General features: G+C 43.3%; 1 protein-coding gene across 1 annotated transcript; it reads right to left on the reverse strand.

Annotated features, from left to right (window-relative positions):
* Positions 1 to 1,356: 1,356 nt before the first annotated feature.
* On the reverse strand, positions 1,357 to 11,907 carry LOC120643607 (disease resistance protein RGA5-like). The gene is made up of 5 exons (XM_039920017.1): positions 11,338 to 11,907; positions 4,192 to 4,586; positions 2,157 to 4,076; positions 1,869 to 2,020; positions 1,357 to 1,726 (listed from the first exon to the last, which is right to left on the reverse strand). The coding sequence occupies exons 1-3, from the start codon at positions 11,560 to 11,562 to the stop codon at positions 3,602 to 3,604; spliced, it is 1,095 nt and encodes a 364-aa protein (XP_039775951.1). The 5' UTR covers positions 11,563 to 11,907; the 3' UTR covers positions 1,357 to 1,726; positions 1,869 to 2,020; positions 2,157 to 3,601.
* Positions 11,908 to 21,289: the final 9,382 nt, after the last annotated feature.

The following is a 21,289-nucleotide window of genomic DNA, read 5'->3' on the forward strand; positions in this document are numbered from 1 at the left end:
ATCTAACTCATCCATACTCGATCGGTCATGAATGCTAACTTATTTTTTTCTATGAAGAAAATGATGTAAATAATGAGCATCCTAAACAAATACTACTGTACCAGATAGTACGAAGTTTTTCAAGAAATATATTGATTACATTAATGTCTCCACAAATGAAATGGCTACAGATTATAGCATTTTCAATGAAACTAAACTGCTGCTAACTACGAATATATCTCTCAAACTCTGAATAGGACATCGCCTCTCCACATTTTAACCTTACTCGAGTGGGAAGAACCATTGCATCTTGCTGACGGGTCATGCAGCAACCCTCATTCTGTCCTGGACAACCTGACCAATTTCGCCTGTCCTCAGATCATAAAAACCGTAGCTCGGCATGGCATTACAGCAATATCCGAAGAAATTATCATACCCAGAACGTAGACACGGTTCCCTTGAACGTAGACATTGGATTTTGATTTTTTTTAGTTAGTATATGTTAAATTGACATTTTCCAATATCTACACATATATAAAAGTATATATTTATTTACCAAATAATATTTAATTTTTTCTATATTTATCTAAATGCATGGGAGTTTTTTTCCCAAGATTTAGTTGTACATTAATTGGTTGGATTTTGATTTTTTAGTTAGTACAAGTTAAATTGACCTTTTTCAATATCTACGCATATATAAAAGTATATATTTATTTATGAGTTACTTAACAAAATATTGAAGAAGTTAATATTGAGAGATACGAAGTAGGATATTGAAGAACTTAATATCGAGATGATTAGGATATGGATTAGGATATTGAAGAACTCAATAACGAGATGATTAGGATATGGATGTACAAAGCAGGAAGGACGACGGTCTATTTCCTTGGAGAACTTAATAATATTCAAGCTATGGAGAACCACAAAAGAAATGAGAAGACACAGAGGATATCTTGCTCATGCAAAACCTACAAGAATATAAGAGTATTGAGAGACACAACTGCCATCAGATCGCATATGTTGGCCGGTGGTTTTGTTGAGAACTACATAATCTGGACGTATCATGGCAAGAATGCTCCCCTCCGATGGAGAATCCACTTGATGAAATCATACAAGACGTCCAATTTGACAGATTATTTGATGCTTATGATGATTTTGATAATGGTGGAGGCGATGATGATTGTGTTTGGTGGATTCCATGATGACAGTGTTGATGAGGGGCCCATCGATGGTGATAGTAGTGATAACGAACTTAATGACGGCGATTTTCTAAGCCAGTTGGTGCCTCACACCGAGATGGTGCTATTAATTGGTAATACCAAGGGGTTAAAGAACTTCAAGACGGTGAAAAAATCAGCTGAGAAAAATGTATACAAGTGATCAAAAGGATGTCCGAAACACTGGACCGTGTTTCATATTTGTGCTGTTGACTCTAAAGGCTAAGCACAATTGGTCAGACGGTAACTTTAATGATCCGTTGCGTATCTTGGTTTGGTTGCTTCCAAAGCCAAATAAAGTATCGGCCAACACATATCGAGCAAAGAAGCTTATCAGTTCATTCACAATAGGTGTGGAAAAAATTCATACATGTCCAAATCATTGTATTTTGTATCATGGAGATACTTTTAATGATTTGGACAAATGTCATGTCTGTTCTGCAAGTTGATAAAATTTGGTCTACAAGTCTACTGAAATCTAGATCCATGTCTGGCTGGGGTAGTAGAGCTTCCTTTTGCACATTTGGGTGCTCGAGTGGAATCGAGTGCAAAAAAATGAGACATGTCAGAAACATATTGATAATTGTTAATTTGGTCACTGAAACGCAGGTCGCTAATGAAGGCTATAGTAAATTAATTTAATAACCAATGTGAATTAGCATGAGTCCAAACCTGCCAGCATGCTGAATGATATGTTGTGACGAGAACACATTACATGAATTAGAATGTTATAACCGAATCCATTCAAGAGACAAGCCAGCACCCTCAACCGATAAGGTTTCCTCCTTATCATCATCTTCTTCATTTCCTATGGAGACAAGATTCTGAAAGGGGCAAATGCAAGATAATCTAGTCATCATACTGCCTTGCCCTTAAAGGCTTAAACAATAACAAGTCTACGTAAATTGGTCCTGAAGTTTTTCTTATCAAAACTAAAGGGACAGTATAGCTGAGACTTACACAATAACTGAAACCAACTAAGGGATGGTTGGGATGGACATCCGCCTGGTGCTCGACAATCTCTTCCACAGTCCTCGCAACATCATAGCCGCCTTGTCCATGAAAGCAAACTGTGATTTCCTGAAGGGATGGTAGGTGGCCAATGGCCAGGTCCTCAACGTTAATTTCACCATTGCAGAAATCCTCCAGTTTGATACAAAACTTGTAATCTTCAAGCCTGGGCAAGGCTCCATGTGGGAAGATTGATGGTAGTACTGATGCAAAATCAGTGAACTCGCACTTTACCACACATGGGAATGCATCAGCATTGACCATGAACCTTTCCACCACTTGAATTTTGCCGGTCCCTTTCACCATGAGGATACGAAGAGCCGGCAGCGTCCCGAGGACATGGATGTCCTCCTGTCGCAGTTGTCCCACATTTATGTGCAACCAAGAGAGTTGGAGAAGTGATAAAGGATTAATCCATTTCGGCAACCAAGTGGTTCTTGAAACATAAAGATATCGCAGGTTTCCTAGGGACAACTCCACTGAGCCTGCTTCAAGCTCGATGCTCTCTCTGGACTTGATTTGAAGAAATTGGATTCTATGCAGCTTGCCTAGTGACTCCACCAAAACTTCACCCAGGTTCTCATCCGTTCTAACATCCTTAGCCCCTGCAGGTAGATCCAGAGTTCCCTTAGCTGGGTGAGATGACCTAGCTCTTTTGCAGTGTATCCAGAATCCACATACGCAGACCCTAGAACTTCCAGGGATGTTAGGTTATTGAACCCATCTGGCAGCCAGGTACTCTCATCAACATATAGGCACATCAGTTTTCTTAGCCCAACAATACTTGATGGCAGTTCTGGTATATCAGTTCCAAATACATTTAATGTCTGCAAAAACTTTAACTGAGATATCTCTACTGGAAGCACACCAGGATATCTAGTTTTTGACAGACTTAGATACCTCAGGTGAAATAATTTGCTGACAAACCTTAGAGTTGGATGGTCCGTAAGATTGCACTTTTCCAGATCCAATACACGCAGAAGATGATAACTTGAAAGGGATGGCACTGAATTTATTGTACCTGGACTGAAGATTGTAAGAGACCTCAATTTTGACATGTTCATTTTAGGCCAAGTAGTACTGTGGAAGGATAACCTGCGAACTTTACTTCGCAAAGAAGCTGAGTTTTGCATACTATCATCTCTTGAAGTGGTGACAAAATGTTCTTCTCTTGACAGGAAACAAATAAGATCAAGGACCATATCATGCACACGACAAGCAACAGGACTGCCATCCACATCCAACATGTCTGTTGGCTCGATCAGGCTTCTATTTATAAGCTCATTGAAGTAACTCTCTCCAACCTCAAACAAGCTTTGGCTCCCTTCTTGATACTGGACAAAATCTTCAGCTATCCACCTCCATATCAACCGGTCCTTCCTAATGTCAAAATCCTATGGAAATATACTTAGATATAAAACACAGTTCTTCAAATGGCAAGGTAGATCAATATAGCTAAGAGACAATATCTTCCTCATATTGTCCATATCCTGATTGCTTTCAAATCCAGAACCAATAGAGTCACACAACTCGGACCAAACTTTTATATTTCTTGGCTTATTGGCCAATAAACTAGATGTGGTAATGATAGCTAATGGAACACCTCCACATTTCCTTAATAATTTTTCTGAAATTTCAGAAAATAGGTCAGGACACTTGCTTCCAAAGCCAAATATCCTTCCACAGAACAATTGTTTAGAGCTCTCATAAGAAAGTGGTTCCATTTGATAAGAACAGCCAACTTTCTCAGCAACAGCATGGATACGGGTAGTAATGATGATTCTACTTCCCAAGTTATTGTCATCCAGAGCACATCTTATTATGTTCCATGAAGGTTCATCCCATATGTCATCGATGACAATGAAGTACCTATGTGTATTTAACAAAAGACATATAAGTATAGTATTAAACAAAAAGAATATCAAAGATTGTAAAGCAGTACAATTTCTGTACAAAGAATAAGCTAAGTGATGCACGCCCATACCTTTTGCTCTCGAGGAATCCACGAACCGAATTGATGAGCTGCGTTTCGTCCAATACCATCAGATTGGAATCAGTGTGCCCCAGATTAATCAGAATGTCTCTGAAGACTTTCTTCAGGTCAGGGATTCGCCCCACTGAAACAAATGCTGCACAACAGAAGTTGGCTTTAAACTCGTCAAACACTCTCTTGGCCAGAGTGGTCTTGACTATCCCTCCAAAACCAACGACACACACTATCTTCATCTTCCTGTTGGACATGTCATCGTCGCTTGCAGATAACATATTGATGAGAGTAGACATTGGCACATTCATGCCAACGAGCTGTGACCTTTTGGTGAACAGTGCCGCCAGACGAGGATCAATACTTGTTGCAGCAGCAGCAGGCCTGGCCAGGACTGTTAGAAGTTTTAGGATCTTAAGCTCAAAATGGAACCACATAGATGACATACCTTGGTCATTAGGGCCTCCCATCTTCTTCTTTTTTAGATCTTGTCTCTTGTTTTTGCCTCTGTGTTCGTGTGTGTTTTGTGTGTGTGTCGGTCAGAAAACCCCGGTGATGGCAGCATGCATGGATCGGGTTTTTGAACGGGTTTCCCCCCTTCTATTTATATGCCGCTCACCGGGGGGGACCGACATCCCATGGTCGGTTCCCGTCCCCGATCAAGACAGGACGGGAACGTTCGTTCCTGTTCCATAATTTTCTTCCATTAGTTTATCTTATCATTTACTGTAGATCATTTAATAAATCATTGTTTAAGCTTTACAGATCACACAGTTTTCTAATATTCTCCCCCTTGATCGTAAGGCTTAAACTTATAAGTTTATTTCTTAACAAAATAGTACATCAAGACAAAAGGATTACAATGGTTAATAACAAACACCATTGAACCCAGTGACTATAACATACTACTTTATTTCGAAACAAACTTCTTTAGCTTAGGAGCTCCATGAATTTATTACATCAGACTTATACAAACTTACAACTCACTCTTTGACAGACAGTACACCAAGACATTAAGTTACAATAGTCAATTAAGTACTACTGAACTAAGTGACTATGGTTCCTGAACAATCTTCGAGGAAGTCCACATTAGGATTATGGGGAGATGATGTCATATTAGTCCCAACTAATCCAGGATCAAGGGCTTGTTTACCAGACCCATACCGGTAACGTGATCTTTGAATACACTGGGTGGTAGGCCCTTTGTGAGTGGATCCGCCAACATATACTTAGTGTTTATATACTTAATACTTATTGTCTGATCCTGGATCCTTTCTTTCACAACATGGTACTTAATGTCAATGTGCTTGGCACCACCCATTGACTTGTTGTTACTCTAATAGATTACTGCTGGTTGATTATCGCAGTATAATGTGAGTGGCTTTGAAATGCTGTCAACCACTCTAAGTCCCGCGATAAAATTCTTTAGCCATACTGCCTGCCCGGTAGCCTCATAACAAGCCATATATTCAGCCTGCATTGTCGACGATGCAGTAACACTTTGTTTGGAGCTTTTCCACGATATAGCTCCTCCTGCAAGTGTGAAGATATAACCTAACGTGGATTTCTTAGTGTCAACACATCCCGCAAAATCAGCGTCTGAGTAACCTATGACTTCAAGGTTATCAGACTTCTTATATGTGAGCATGAGATCTTTAGTGCCTTGCAAATAGCGAAAGGTCTTCTTGGCTAATTTCCAGTGTCCTGGTCCTGGATTTGACTGAAATCTACCAAAATATTCCGGTCACGAATGCCAAATCAGGGCGAGTGCACACTTGTGCATACATTATGCTTCCGACAGCTGAGACATAAGAAATTGACTTCATCTGCACAGCTTCATACTCATTCTTTGGACATTGGAATTTTCTAAATTTATCGCCCTTAACGATAGGAGCAGGCGAGGCTGAACACTTATGCATATTATACTTTTTCAGCACTTTTTCTATATATGTCTTCTGAGATAGCCCCAAGATCCATTTGGCTCTATTTCAGTGAATTTCTATGCCCAGAACATAAGTGGCTTCACCGAGATCTTTCATCTCAAATTTGGAGGTAAGGAACCTCTTTGTTTCCAGCAGTAAATTCTTATCACTGCTGGCCAGGAGTATATCATCCACATATAATATCAAGAAGATGAATTTACTCCACCTGAACTTAGCATAAATGCAGTTATCCCTTTTATTCTCTTCAAAACCAAATTCTCTGATAATTTGATCAAACTTAAGGTACCATTGTCTTGACGCTTGTTTCAGCCCATAAATGGATTTCTTCAATTTACATCCCAAATGTTCCTTTCCTTCCGCAACAAAACCCTCAGATTGTGCCATGTATACATTTTCATATAATTCACCATTCAGGAATGCGGTTTTAACATCCATTTGATGCAACTCCAAATCATAATGAGCCACAAGTGCCATGATGATTCTGAATGAGTCTTTAGAAGAAACAGGAGAGAATGTTTCATCATAATCAATGCCTTCCCTCTGTGTAAAACCTTTTGCCACGAGTCTTGCTTTGAACCTTTCGATATTACCCTTGGAGTCACGTTTAGTCTTGTAGACCCATTTACAGCCTACTATTTTGACTCCTTTAGGGATTTCTACTAAGTCCCATACTTCATTAGCATTCATGGATTCCATTTCATCTTTCATAGCATCAAGCCATTCAGATGAATGCTCATTATTCATGGCCTCTTTAAATGATGTGGGATCATCGTCCAACATCAACTCATTCGTATCTTCACTCATATAAGTGACATAATCACTAGGAATAACTGATCTTCTTTCTCGTTGTGACCTTCTTAGTGGTTGCTCATTATTTTGCTCATTCATCACAACTGGAGGCTGTTGAATATCCTCATTAGACTCATCATTAGGTGCAATACTTGAAGTGGTTGTAGGAGTTTCAACAGGTGTTGTATCAACAGTCCTTTGGACTTGAGGTGCAACAACAGCATGCACAGGGAAAATAGGATCTTAAGTTATGGGCATTGAAACATATTCCCATTTTTCTTCTAAATCAATTTCCCTGGGAGTCATGCTCCCCCTGATCACTTCATCTTCCAAGAACACAGCATGTCTTGTTTCAACAAACTTAGTAAACTGATTCGGACAATAAAATCGATATGCCTTTGACTTATCAGGATAACCAATAAAATGACAACCGATTGTCTTGGGGTCTAATTTTTCCATATTTGGATTGAAAACTCGAGCTTCAGCAGGGCAGCCCCACACATGTAAATAATTTAGAGTTGGTTTCTTCCCAGTCCATAATTCAAAAGGTGTCTTAGGAACTGATTTGTTGGGAACTCTATTAAGAATGTGTGCAGTTGTCTTTAGAGCTTCCATCCATAAATTCACAGACAAAGTGGAGTGGCTTAACATACTTCGTACCATATCCATTAGAGTGCGATTACGCCTTTCAGCTACTCCATTTTGCTGAGGTTTGCCCAGTGCAGAGTACTGGCTTTTATACCATTTTCCTCCAAAAACCTTGCAAAATGTCCAGGAGTTTGGCCATAGGGTGTATGTCTTCTGTAGTATTCACCACCACGATCAGACCTTACAATTTTGATCTTCCGATCATGTTGATTCTCAACTTCTGCTTTAAAAATTTTGAACTTGTCTAATGCCTCGGATCTTTCTTTGATTGGATAAATATATCTGTAACGGGAGTAGTCATCGGTGAATGTAATGAATGAATCAAAACCATCCACTGATTTTACATTAAAAGGACCACAAATATCTGTGTGGATTATTTCCAAAACTCCCGTGCTTTGGTTTGCACCTTTCTTGATTTTCTTTGTATGCTTCCCTTTGATGAAATCAATGCAATGTTCAACATCTGCATCTGAGAAATCCAAAGGATGGAGGATATCTTCTTTAATGAGATGCTCAATTCTCCCCCTCGAAATATGGCCTAAACGGTAATGCCATAATTTCGAAGAAGTCTCATTATCATTATATTTTCGTTTGGTACTGACGTTTGCATTTGAGGTGGAATCAACATGATAAGTGGCATCACATAAAGATATTTTATAAAGTTGTTCCCGTCTGATGGCGAGACCGACCTCTTTATTGTCATACATAATTATACATCTATGGTCTCCAAAAGTACAACGATAACCACTATCATCTAAGCATGAAATAGAAAATAAATTTCTTTTCATAGAGGGTACGTAAAGAACATCATTTAGCTGAAGTCTAAAACCAGTATGAAGAGTAAGAGTGAAGTCTCCAATGGCCTTGACTTCTGCTTCAACTCCATTAGCGACTCTAATTCTTCTTTCCCCTCTTCTTAGGGTCCTCCTCGTAGCTAATCCCTATAAAGAGTTTGCAACGCGAATTGTTGCACCTGAGTCAATCCACCAAGAATCGGTGGCATAATCAATATAAAGGGATTCATCAACAAAAGTTATAACATCAGTACCTTTCTTATTGAGCCATCTCATAAAGCCAATGCAGTCCCTCTGACGGTGTCCACTTTTTCCACAAAAGTGACATCCTTCGGGATCTTTTCCTTTTTCCTCTGCACTGGAGCCACCTGCTGGCTTGTTCTGCTGGCCTTGCTTAGAACATTGCCCCTTTTTTCCGAATTGACCAGGCTTAGGCTTCAAGTATTCCTTATTAAATTTCTTATACCTTTTCTTTTCAGAATGCTTGATTTGATTAGCATGATCAATCCTTTCTGCCTTAAGCCTTTCTTCTTCTTGCACGCACATGGCAATCAACTCATCAATGCCCCACTTTATTTTCATAGAGTTGTAGTTGATCACAAATGGAGAGAACTCCTGGGGCAGTGATGACATAATGAAATGGACAAGAAAACCATCAGAGATTTCCATCTCCATTGACTTAAGCTTGGAAGCCATGTGACATTTCTTCATAATATGCTCCCTTAGACTGCCAGTAGCATCATATTTTTCACCCACCAAACTTTTGATGAGGGTGGTGGCATAAGCTTTAGTGGAGCCTTTGAATTGCTCCTCAATCTTAGTAAGATAATCCCTGGCAGACTGAGTATCAGGAATTGCTCCTCTTATTGTATCAATAATGGAGCTTCTAATGATCATAAGGCATTTACGATTTGAAACACTCCATTTTACATTTTCTTCATCATATTACTTTTTCAGGACTTCATAATTTTCATCCTCTAGTTTAGGCTCAACCGGAGGATCCTTATGGAGCGCATAATCAATATCCAGCAGAGCTAGAGTGATCTCCAGCTTCTCCTTCTATGAAGCATAGTTGCTTCCATTAAGCTGCTCAATATTGCCAATGATACTGGCAATTTAAGATGCTTTATAAGAGAGAATCAACATCATTAAATAAGCATATTTTTTATTGATCAAATTCAAATCAGCTTTGGCCAGAAATGAATAAGAACAATAAAATTTTGTGAATAAGTATTTATTAATCAGCTTTGGCCAGAATAATAAATACAAACCACACTTTATTGAATTTCATAAACTTCTTTTATCAATTCAATCAAATCAGCTTTGGCCAGAATTGATTTGAATTAATAAAATTTTGTGATCAAATAAGCGTCAATCAGCTTTGGCCAGAATGACAATTATTTGTCACACTTAATCAGAGTAATTATTTACAGCGGAAATAATTTATAACACATAAAATGATAACTTTGAATAATAAACATAATGTAATCATCATAAAAATTAAATAAACATAAGAAAATTTCATTATATAACAAATCTAATTCTTATTTGTATCATTATTTGCTAAAACACAATAAAACATCTTTAAAGAATTAAACATTAAATAACATTTATAATCATAATGCTTAAAGATAAAACAATATTTATAGCCTAAATTTCAACATTATTTTGGCCCATAAGCTTTTTCAGCGTGTTACTATGCAGCCCATTATTCATTTCATAATTTTTCCATAATAAAAAAAAACGCCCCAAACATCAAATTTCGGCCCAGGCCATTTTCGGCCCGGCACGTTTAAGCGCCGCCTTGCCCTTCCTGGGCTCCAGGCCCAAAAACCTGGGCCTGGGCCGGGAAACCGCCGCCTCCGCCGGCCTCCCGCTGGCCCGCTCCGGCCGCGAGACGCGCGCCGCCTTAAAAGGCCCTTCGGCCGCGACCCCCCCCCAAACCCTAAATCATTTCTCCCCCCTCCTTCTCTCTCCTCACCCGACGGTTGCGGGCGAGCGAGCGAGAGCCACGGCGGCGAACGGCGCGGAGCGCCTCGCCGGCGCAGCGAAGGAAGATGGCACCGCCGAGCTCCGCTCGCCGGAGCTGCGTGCCGCAGATGCGGGCGCGCAGCTCCGTCGAGCGTTGCCACCTTGCCGGCCGCGCGTAGATCCGCAGCGACGGCAAACTTCAGATCCAGCCGGCAGCCGGCCATGGCGGCCTCACGGCGTGCGCGGGGTCGACGCCGCCGGTGCGGGGGGAGGGGCGTGAGGCCGCTCGGGACCAAGTCCCGAGCGCGAGCTCGCCATCAGTGACAGCCATGGCGGCGGCCATGGCGACGGTGGTGGCCTAGAAGGCCCTTTAGGTAAAGCCCCCGACCCTCTTCTTTAGATCTTAGGGTTAGAGTTTCGGCAGTGGGATTTGGGGTGTTCTTTAGTGGATTTAGGGTTTCGGGCTGCATGATTTGGGTGTAGTTTAACATGACAGGGGCATGAACACATAGAAGATGCACAAGAACACTTAAACTAACCATAATCTGTGTACTCAGAGAGCTATATAGGGTTCCAATTCGATGCTAACCAAGCTCTTGATGCCATTGTTAGAAGTTCTAGGATCTTAAGCTCAAAATGGAACCACATAGATAACATACCTTGGTTATTAGGGCCTCCCATCTTCTTCTTTCTTAGATCTTGTCTCTTGTTTTTGCTTCTGTGTTCGTGTGTGTTTTGTGTGTGTGTTGGTCAGAAAACCCCGGTGATGGCAACACGCATGGATCGGGTTTTTGAACAGGGATTCCCCCTTCTATTTATATGCCGCTCACCGGGGGGGGACCGACATCCCATGGTCGGTTCCCGTCCCCGATCAAGACGGGACGGGAACGTTCGTTCCTGTTCCATAATTTTCTTCCATTAGTTTATCTTATCATTTACTGTAGATCATTTAATGAATCATTGTTTAAGCTTTACAGATCACACAGTTTTCTAACAAGGACATCATCGACCCTGTACCTCGCCCGCCGCTCGGCCCCCTCCTGGAGTTGCCTTTTGATTTCCTCGATTGCGGCGGCGATGTCGTGGCGAGCCTTGACCTTGCTTAAGCTGAACGTCAGCTGGCCCATCTTCTCCGTGAGGCGTCTGACCAAGTTCCCATCTGCTGGATGATCAGGGTGAGGGCGGCCGTCGACCAGAACGAGAAAGGTGTCGAGGATGTCCTCCATCGTAGGATGCCTCCCTGATGTCTCGCGCCCAGACCTTGTCTTGTTCGTCGAGCTGGTCCCATGGCACTGCCGCCACCTTGCGGAGGGCGGCGTGCATGCTCTCGAGCTCCTGGGAGAGGGACTGGGCTTGCAGCCTGACGCTCTTCTGCAGCTTGTACTCCTTCAGGAGATCCAGCAGTTTGGAGGGGAGAACGCCCAACGCACCCGTGACCAGGTCCATGCTAGCTAGCTCACGGCTGCCCAAGATGGCAAGATGAATCACTCAAGCTATTTGGTTGCTTGCTGGGACGGGCGGCAGAGAGAAGAGATCAGAGAATGGAATTGGGCTTATGGGATGCGTAGACGCAAGCAGAGCACGCTATATATATAAATGAAGAGCATAGACTCTTGGGCAGGCTCAGGCACAGGCTCAGCCACGGTGATGAGTGATGGGTGTAACTACCAAAACTGCATTGTCGCCTGGAAGGTGAACTAGCTGAGGAGTATGTCGATCTCGACTGTGGCGTCACCATTGCTTCATGATGGGGTGGTGGTGCTGCCGGGCAGGAACTCCGGCGGATATTCAGCAGCATCATACCATTCAGACATCAAGTTACTAAGAAGACGATGGATGTGATGATTTAGTGATGTGTTAAGACTGTGAAAGAATGAAACATTGACGAAGAGAAGGATTGAAGTTTAGTTTTCTTGATTTCTTTCTTTGTTTTAGAGTTTTTCTTTTGTTTTCGATTCCTCGTTTGATTTTTAGAGTTTAAGAACTCTTGTAACTATTGGCTGCAAACATTCACTTGCGAATGTTCAATGCTCGGATTCTTCTTTATCTAAAAACAATAGGAAAAAACAATCCTAGATTTTAATGTTTGCCTGACCGCATTGCCTAACCTTCCTTGCTGCTGGATGGAGAGAGAAAAAAAAAACTACTTAACAACCACGCTATGGATCAGCGCCACACTGCTCATCGCTCGAACTAGGCTTATCTGTAGTCATCACATATTCACAAGAACTCATATGTGCCATTTTACATGTATTTCAATATTTAAAAGGTTTTAAATCTCTCGCTATAGCTGCCCTATCTCAGGATATATCTATGATGAAGCTATTTGCTCCTACGCATAATTTAGCCACTACAGCCTCATTTAGCCCGCTAGTAGCTTTTTTAGGAGAGAGGCCACTAAATGGCTTAGCCTGCTATTTAACATCAACCCATGTTAAAGATGGTAACATATTTTATTTTTATAAAAAACTATATTTATCTTTTTTTAAGACATCTCATAAGTATTATCATGTAGTCATTTGGGGTCTCCAATTAGCGATAGTAAGATATTACAAAAAACATCTGTCTTAGACTCCATTTTATGATCATCAACAAACCTTATAGGCCCAAATTCATAGGAACACTGGGATGACTAAGGACCTATTTGTTTCGGCTTTTGCTAGTTAGAAATTAACCAAAAACTAAAACAAATAACCTAGCTGTTGAATCACCTTTTGAAAAGCTGAAAATCAGTTTATGAGGGAATAATGAACCAAAAGCTAAGAAACTGGTTGAGAGATATTTTCTGGCTCTGGATATGGTCTGAAGCTAAAGATTTATTACAAAGTTCAATAGAAAAAAAAAACAAGCAGCCAATAGTTAGGCAAAAGTAGCTTCTCAATCATAGGCCCAATCAAACAGATCTTATGTGGTACTACATTGGGTTTCCATGACCCAAAAGCTTCATAAGAAAGGTTTTTTTGCATTCTCATTGCCTACTAATGTATGTATGATGACTTGGTTCACATGAAATTTAAGTTGGCCCCATGTGTCAAGAACACTAAAGCAGAGAGCAAGGAGTGGCTTAGGACACCCTCAAGACTAGCTAGAGTCAACTTGCTAGCTCATATGAAGTTTAAAAAATAAAATAAAAATGAAGTAACCTATATGCTCACATCTAAAAATGTTTAAGTATGTAGACAAATGAATATTAGAAAAATGTGTGAGCTTAGCTCTTCTTGATGAACTACTAGCCTATCACTCTCTTCTCTTTTCATTGAATAAAATTTTATCTGAGCTAGCTCTTAGAACACTGTTGGAGCTTCCCTTAGATAAGCTACGGTAGACGATTCACGCTGAGTCAGGATAACAGCGTCCCATGCTAAGGATAAAGGTCCTTTATAAAGAGGAAACTAAGTAATCAATAATTGAAAGTTAAAGAGCTGGTCAGCAAAAGAGCGAGAGACAAGGACTCGAGTGGGGACATTATAAAGCACGAATAATTGTACCAGATCACTCGTGGAAAGTGTGGCCAAGCAAAGATTTAGGGCCTACTTGGATACAAGGGCTAATTACTTATTAGCTAAAATTAGTCTAAATTAGTTCTAGTGCATCCAAACAGGAGAGCTAATAGGTTTTTTTTTTGAGAAGACAAGAGGGCTAATAGGTGTGCTAATTTTTTAATTACGCAAGTCTTGTACTAGTTGTTAGCTAGCCAAGCTAGCTAATTTGGATTAATTTTTAGCCCAACTAATAACTAGCCACTTGTATCCAAACATGGTCATATTTGCAAATCTAACTTTGAAAGGAAACGGACGCGTAAGCTTTTTCCTGTTACTAGATCGCACTCAAGCAGCTGGGTGATGATCCATCTGATGGACAGAGCACCCAACCTGCCGGCCATTATTGCCTTGTTCGGCTGGCTGGCTGGATGGCTGATTTCGCGTGAGAGGAGAATACTGTTGGCTGGCTGGTTGGATGGTGGCTGGGTTGATTTTGTGTGAGAGAAAAATACTGTTGTGGCTGGCTGAATCCGCCAGCCGAACAAGGCGTATGTACGTTCGGCACAACAAACGTTCCAGAACCCAGGCTTTGTGCTCACCTTAATTCTCGGCCTAAAAAACTTTTCCTTGGCCCCAACATTAAGTTAGCTAGTAGGCTCTCGACCAATTCAAGACCCACGAGAACAGAGCAGCTTACTGGAGTACTCACTATCGTCGCTGGTGCTCGTTCGACCGTTGTATTCTTCTCATTTTTACGTGTATTTAGAAGGTTTTAAACCTCTCGCTATAGCTAGGATTTTCGATTTCGTTTTGCAAAATTTTTCGCCCAGGTCCGAAATGACCAAAATTCGCGAAATTCGGACGAAATTTCGTTAGGCACATTCAAATCTGACCAAATTTTGGCCAAAATCACCGAAATTTTTTGAAAATTTCGGCCAAAATTTCTGGCGAAATTTCGTTTGTGCAAAATTAAAAATCGATTTACTAGCACCACCACGCGAAATTTCGTTTGTGCAGAATTAAAAACCGATTTACTAGCACCACCACGCAGATGGCGAAATTTCGTTTGTGCAGAATTAAAAACCGATTTACTAGCACCACCACGCAGATAACATATCGTCGATCTACTAGCAGCCTAGCAAGCTAGCTAACAGCCAAGAACCAAGATGATTATTGACAAGATAAAGCCATGGAATTAAGCCAAAAGGAGCCATGAGACAAAAGCTAGCCGTCGTGAAAAGCCAAAAGGAGCGATGTCCCACTGCGATGCATGCAATCCATGCGTGCATCGCACGAGCGCGCTGGCCGAGCCATCAGCCCTGCCGGCGGCCGCGGCGCGTGGCGGCGGGCGGCGCGGCCACCACGTCCAGGACCGCCCGGTACTGGATCTCCTCGAGCAGGCCCTGCGGCATCACGCCAGCCTCGTCGGTGTCGTCGCCCGCGCAAGGGGAAGACGCCAAGCGCCTCGGACCGATCCTGCTCCGCCGTCACCGCGTCGGCGCCGCCCAGCTCCATGCGCGGCACCAGGCCCGGGTAGAAGCCGTGCAGCGCGTCTTGTAGCAGCCCCGCGTCCGGCGGCCCGCTCCGCAGAGGTAGACCAGTGAGCCGAGCTGCGCGATGGAGTCGGGGAGGCGGCCCTCGAATGCGTTGGAGGCCGCGCTCGTCGCTCGAGAGGCGCGGTCGTCGCCGCCGCCGCCGAAGTGAACCGGGAGGGGAAAAAACACGCTGCTGTATCGAGATATAGGAGAACTAGGGTTACCAATACAATAGGCTTGGGCTGTTGTACCGACAGTAACCAGATCCAATTCAAACGGGCCGAAATATATAAAAATGAATGGGCCAATTTCGTCATGGACCGAAAATACCAAAATTCGCGAAATTTCGCCGAAATTTTGAACACTGGCTATAGCTGCCTCTATCTCAGGACATTGCTGTTGTAGCTCATATGTACAATTTAGTCACTAAAGTCTGATTTAGCTTGCTATTAGCCTTTTGAGAAGAGTTACCGCTAAATGGCTTATCCTGCTATTTAACATCTACCCATGTTATAGATGGTAATATATTTTACTTTTTGTAAAAAAAACTATATTTATCTTATTTCTAGGACATCTCGCGAGTATTATCATGTAGAATCCTTTGGGGTCTCCAATTAACAACAGTAAGATATTACAAAAACATTTGTCTTAAGCAGCATAACCTTGCGTGGAAAAAAGTATATAGGACTCTTCATTTTATAATCATCGACAAACCTTATAGGCCCATATTCGTAGGAACACTGGGATGACTAAAGGCCTATTTGTTTCGGCTTTTGCTAGTTAGAAATTAACCAAAAACTAAAACGAATAGCCTAGCTGTTGAATCACCTTTTGAAAAGCTGAAGCAATTTATGAGGAAATGAACCAAAAGCTAAAGATTTATTACAAAATTCGATAGAAAAAAAAACAACCAAAAGTTAGACAAAAGTAGCCTATCACTCTCTTCTCCTTTCATTGAATAAAGTTTACTTAAAAAATCATTGAATAAAGTTTTATCTGAGCTAGCTCTTAGAACACTGTTGGAGCTGCCCTTAGATAACCTACGGTAGATGATACGCGCTGAGTCAGGATAACAGCGTCCCATGCTAAGGATAAAAGGTAGCTTCCTAACATTAATTCCTTTATAAAAAGAGGAAAAGAGAGAAAGAGAGAGACAAGGACTCGAGTGGGGACATTATAAAGCACGAATAATTGTACCAGATCACTCGTGGATAGTGTGGCCAAGCAAAAATTTAGGGCCAACTATTTAAGTGCTAATTACTTATTAGCAAAAAATTAGTCTAAATTAGCTCGAGTGCATCCAAACAAGAGAGCTAATAGATTTCATTTCCTTTATTGAGAAAACAAGAGGACTAATAGGTGTGCTAATTTTTTAATTACACAAGCACTACTCCCTCGGTCATGTTTTGATAGCTATATTTCATCTTGATATAATGACCAAGGAAAATAATAGTACTTATCATATAATAAATGCAACACAAATTTTTTTGTTGGTCCTCCAGTGTTTTAACTGTGAACTCCTTATTACTAGTGTTATTTATTGCCACATCTCATGTCAATAGCAAATATAGCTATCATTTATGAACATTTGAATTTTTAAAATATAACTATCAAAAAAAGAGAATGGAGCTCCGATGGACCCGCGCTGGGAGCCATCGCCCATCGGCCGGTGGCGGCGCGAGGTCCCGGTGGGCCAGCCAGCCTCGGCGCTCCCTCTAGGGGTGGGCATTCGGTCTATTCGGGTATTTCGGTTCGGTCTATTCGGGTTTTGCGAATTTCGGGTTTCAAAAAATGAGAACCGAAATTTTAAAGACAAAATTAGGAACCGAACCCGAATAGACCGAATATTTTGGTTCGGTCTATTCGGTCCACCGAATTAACCGAATAATAAACAGACTCTCATCTTCAATCAAAATATATGCAATGAATAGTTAAATAGAAGTACGAGTAATAGCGATAAGTAACTATGAAAAAATAGCATAATGAAATAGACATACAAATATTAAGATGAGATAACAACTATTAGCTAATAAGTTCAAAAATCACATAAGATATCATGGCATACCAAGAGTTTGAATGAATTTCGGGTTATTCGGTCTATTCGGGTTTTGGAGGCTAGGAACCGAACCCGAACCCGTACCCCGAATTAAACCATAAGTGTGGACCGAACCCGAACCCGAGAACCCGAATAGACCGACATTTCGGTCTATTCGGTTCGGTTCGGTTCGGTTTGGTTTTTTCGGGTTTTAAATGCCCACCCCTAGCTCCCTCGCAGGGCAGGGCGCGCTAGGCAGGCGCCAGCCGGAGCGGCGGGTGGTGGGGGCAGTGCGGCGGCACGAGGGGTGCGCGAGACGTTGGGCGACAGCGGATGGCAGGCCCGGTGAAGAAAGATAAGTATGTAGTGTTAGGGTTTAAGCGAGATCCAACAAATGTATGTCGCCGGCTACAGCTGACGTGGTGGAGTGAGAAACACTAAAATTTCCTCCCATAGCGGTACTATAGTCGCTAGCTTATGGCACATTTATCGGAGTGCTGGGAGAGCCAGCTTTTAGGAATCTAGAGGAAGGCAAACTCGTTTCTGATTTGTTTATTATTTCAAGCTCTCATGCCGGCAGACGATATCGTCAAGCCCATTAGGCTATTTCCAACAGCACGAACGCAAATAAGAGACGCATTTGATGATTTGGGTTGCGTACAGGGGAAGAGTCGGTCACCCAAAAATTTGCTTCTCCAACCGCGGACGCAAAATCCAACAGACCCACTGGTGAACCAGCTCCCCACCGCAGACCCGCTCCCCTCCGGCGACCTCTCCACGCCCCGCCGCAGACCCACTCCCCGCCGGCGACTCCTCTCCATGCCCCGCTTCCCGGCGCGGACCTGCTCCCCGCAGTCAGCTTTTCTCCGCGCCCTGCCGTGGACTTGCTCCCCGCCACCAGCTCCTCTCCGCGCCGGCGCTCCCCGCCGCGAGCTCGTCTCACCTCGCTGGCGGTCGATTCCTCCCTTCCCAAGCTGCCCCACAACCTCGGCCACCTTCTCCAAGCGGCAGCCCGATGGTTCCGCAGCCGTAGCCGTCCCTCCACGGCGACCTCGTGCCCGCCTCCATGGCCGTCGACCACACCGCAGCGAGGACCATTCCGCCGCCTTTTTCTTTGCTAAAGGACTCCACAGAGGAGTTTGCCGGAGGGCTCTGGAGCTCTTGCTCGCACTGCCGCCACGAGCTCGCCGCCCTCTTACACCACGCGTTCCGCCACTGCGTCCGACAGTGCCGCCGCCGCCATGATTGAAACAAAGAAGCTCCGCGCCGCCGCCAAATCCTGCCCTTAGGTGGTCCCGGGCTGATTCCTCGGACCACCAGCATCTTCTCCACCTCGCGCAGCTCCGCCGCCTCTCTCTCTGGCCTTCCGTGCCTCGGAACTGGCCACCGCCGTGCCGGTGGCGGCGGCGTGGTGCTACGTGTACCGATGGCCACTCCTCGCCGCACGGAGAAGACAAGGATCCGGTGGCAGACGGCGAGATCCTGGGGCAGGTGCCGGCAACAAGGACGGAGGAGGCGGGTGCCGGCGATGACGACTGAGGTCGGGCTGCAGCAACAGGTGCCGACGATGGGGAGTCGAGGACGGAGCACATGTGCCGCGTGCTGGAGAGAGAGGGACGAAGGCCGAATGCGTCGTGGAGAGAGAGGGACGCATTTTTGCGTCCCGCCTCGACCGGTAGGCAAAATGGGTGGCCGGTTTGCATCATCCGTTGGAGGCTGTTTTTAGTACCCAAAATACTGTGCGCGACGCTTATTTGGGTTTGGGTCGCGGTATGCGTCCGCCGTTGGAGATAGCCTTAGAGAAGGCCTTATAGGATTCACGCAGTGCGACACCGGCCAGATGCCCTGGCACGCTGGCTCACGGCCGCGGGGCGGCTCGTCGGCGGTGAGGCTTTTGAAGTGCCACCGTTCACGTGAACTGTGTTGCTGAGCCACGTTGTCGGCGGGGGCAGCTAGTTTACGGTTCCCTACGGTCGATCTTCTGACCATTTTTTTTTTGTTTTTAGTAACTTTTTTTGTCGTTTTTTCATAAAAAATTGAAAAAAATTCAAGAGATAGAAAATTTTCAAAAAAATTGAGAGAGAAATTTTTTTCAAAGAAAATTTTGGAGAGACAGAAAAATTTTCAAGAAAAAATTGGCGAGATGGGAAAAATTAACGAGAAAAAATTGAATCAAAAAGACTCAGAAAAAAATTCAAAGAGAGACAGAAAAAAATTCAAAGAAAAAATTTTGAATAAAAAAAAGAAAAAAACACTACAGGGAGCTCGCCGACGCGCCGCCTCCCGGCCGGCGCCGCCCTCACTCGCCGGTGGTCCGCCACGGTGCGCCTCCTCGGCGCCGGCCCAGCCACGCCGCGCCGTCTTCGCCTAGCCCGCCGCTCCTCCCCGCCGCCGGCCGGCCGCCATGGAGCAAGAGGAAGGGAGGAGGGAGGAGGAAAGAGGAATGGGAGAGAGGAAGAGGAAGGAGAAAAGGAACACTCTAGAGGGGTGTGGATTGACCGTGAGTTTCCAAACTCACAGCCGGCTGTAGACTCAATATCGGGGTTGTCGGCGGGAATAACTAAAGAATCGGGCGGCTCGTGCGGAAATTGTTATTATTATAAACAGGATTATATAGCATTGAAAAACCTAACCAATTATATATATTTGTAAAGAAGTCAGCGTGCAAGGCCCGTGCATGCATATGCTGGGCCAGTGGCGGACCCAGAATTTGAATTTAGGGTATGCCTAGTTAAAACTTCAAGATACAAAATGGTATAATTTAGTATACAATTAGGTAACATAACTATAAGAGTTTTCAAATAATTATGGATAGTAAAGGAAATCAACTAGTAAAGAAAAGATTGCTCAAATTTTGGGTAGTCCTAGGCCTATATGGTCTACCCACTGGGTCCGCCACTGTGCTGGGCCGAGGGTCCAATTCCATCCGATCCGGCGGTTTTTTCTTTTTTATATTTAAAAAAAATTAAAATTTCAAAAATATATGTCGGTTTTGGAAAATTTCAAAAATATACCCCGGTCGCCCTATGGGGGGCGACAGGGCTCAAATGTAATTTTTTTTTCTTCAAATTTGCAACGAAGTCCCTGGAGAAAAAAAAAAAGAGGGGGGCCTGTCGCCCCCCCAACGGGCGACAGCCGACAGCCCCTGTCGCCCCCCAGGGGCGATAGGCCCCTGTCGCCCGTTGGGGGGGGCGACAGGGTCCCCTGATGCCAAATTGAAATCGTAGAAACATGAGCTTGTGATGCCAAATTGAGATCGTAAAAACATGAGCTTGTGATATAGCTACACCTAATTCCAGACCTGTTAATGCTAGAACTATAAAAAAATAAGGGACCAAGATCTCCTATGAAATAGAAAATATTATTCAGAAATAGCATAGTCCAAGCAAACCCACTTAAACCCTGGCCACCATTCGCCGCCATTCCCTTTGTCATTTGAGCCTAAAAATTCAGAAAAAAAAGCGGCGAAGCTCTGCCGAATTGCGTACTCCTGATTTACAGGTAACTTAAAAGCACACATGTAATTAATATAATGATAAGAAATAAAAACTAAGAAATGCATTACGTAATGTGAACCACCAAATTTTACATCATAATACAACGATAATGAAACACACATCACACATGCAGTGGCATGTCAGAACCCGTTGCAAACTACGGTAAACAGATTCCGGACTAACCTAACATGCCTTAGGTAATTTAAAAAAACAGAATAAACACAATGATGCAGCATGTCCACTAGGGTAGTCCTAGTAGCCGTACCCCCACGTAGCAAACTGCGTTGAGCCTTCTCCGCAGTATCCACCCATTGCAGGTGGTGCAGGCGGTGGTGCCGGAGGCGCATGGCCCTTCTTCTTGTGACAAGGGCAGTTGCAGTAAGGAATAGTGCATGGTTCATCCT

The sequence above is a fragment of the Panicum virgatum genome, chromosome 8K (genome assembly GCF_016808335.1).
Source record: "Panicum virgatum strain AP13 chromosome 8K, P.virgatum_v5, whole genome shotgun sequence".
NCBI classification, from domain to species: Eukaryota; Viridiplantae; Streptophyta; class Magnoliopsida; order Poales; family Poaceae; genus Panicum; species Panicum virgatum.

Excerpts from the sequence above, each read along its gene's own strand:
- LOC120643607 (XM_039920017.1), bottom strand. The coding sequence starts at position 11,562 with ATGGAGGACATCCTCGACACCTTTCTCGTTCTGGTCGACGGCCGCCCT. Across the intron at positions 4,587-11,337 it reads CGAGGTACAGGGTCGATGAT|GTCCTGGCCAGGCCTGCTGC; the intron begins GTCCTTGTTAGA and ends AAACTTCTAACA. Across the intron at positions 4,077-4,191 it reads GGATTCCTCGAGAGCAAAAG|GTACTTCATTGTCATCGATG; the intron begins GTATGGGCGTGC and ends AAATACACATAG.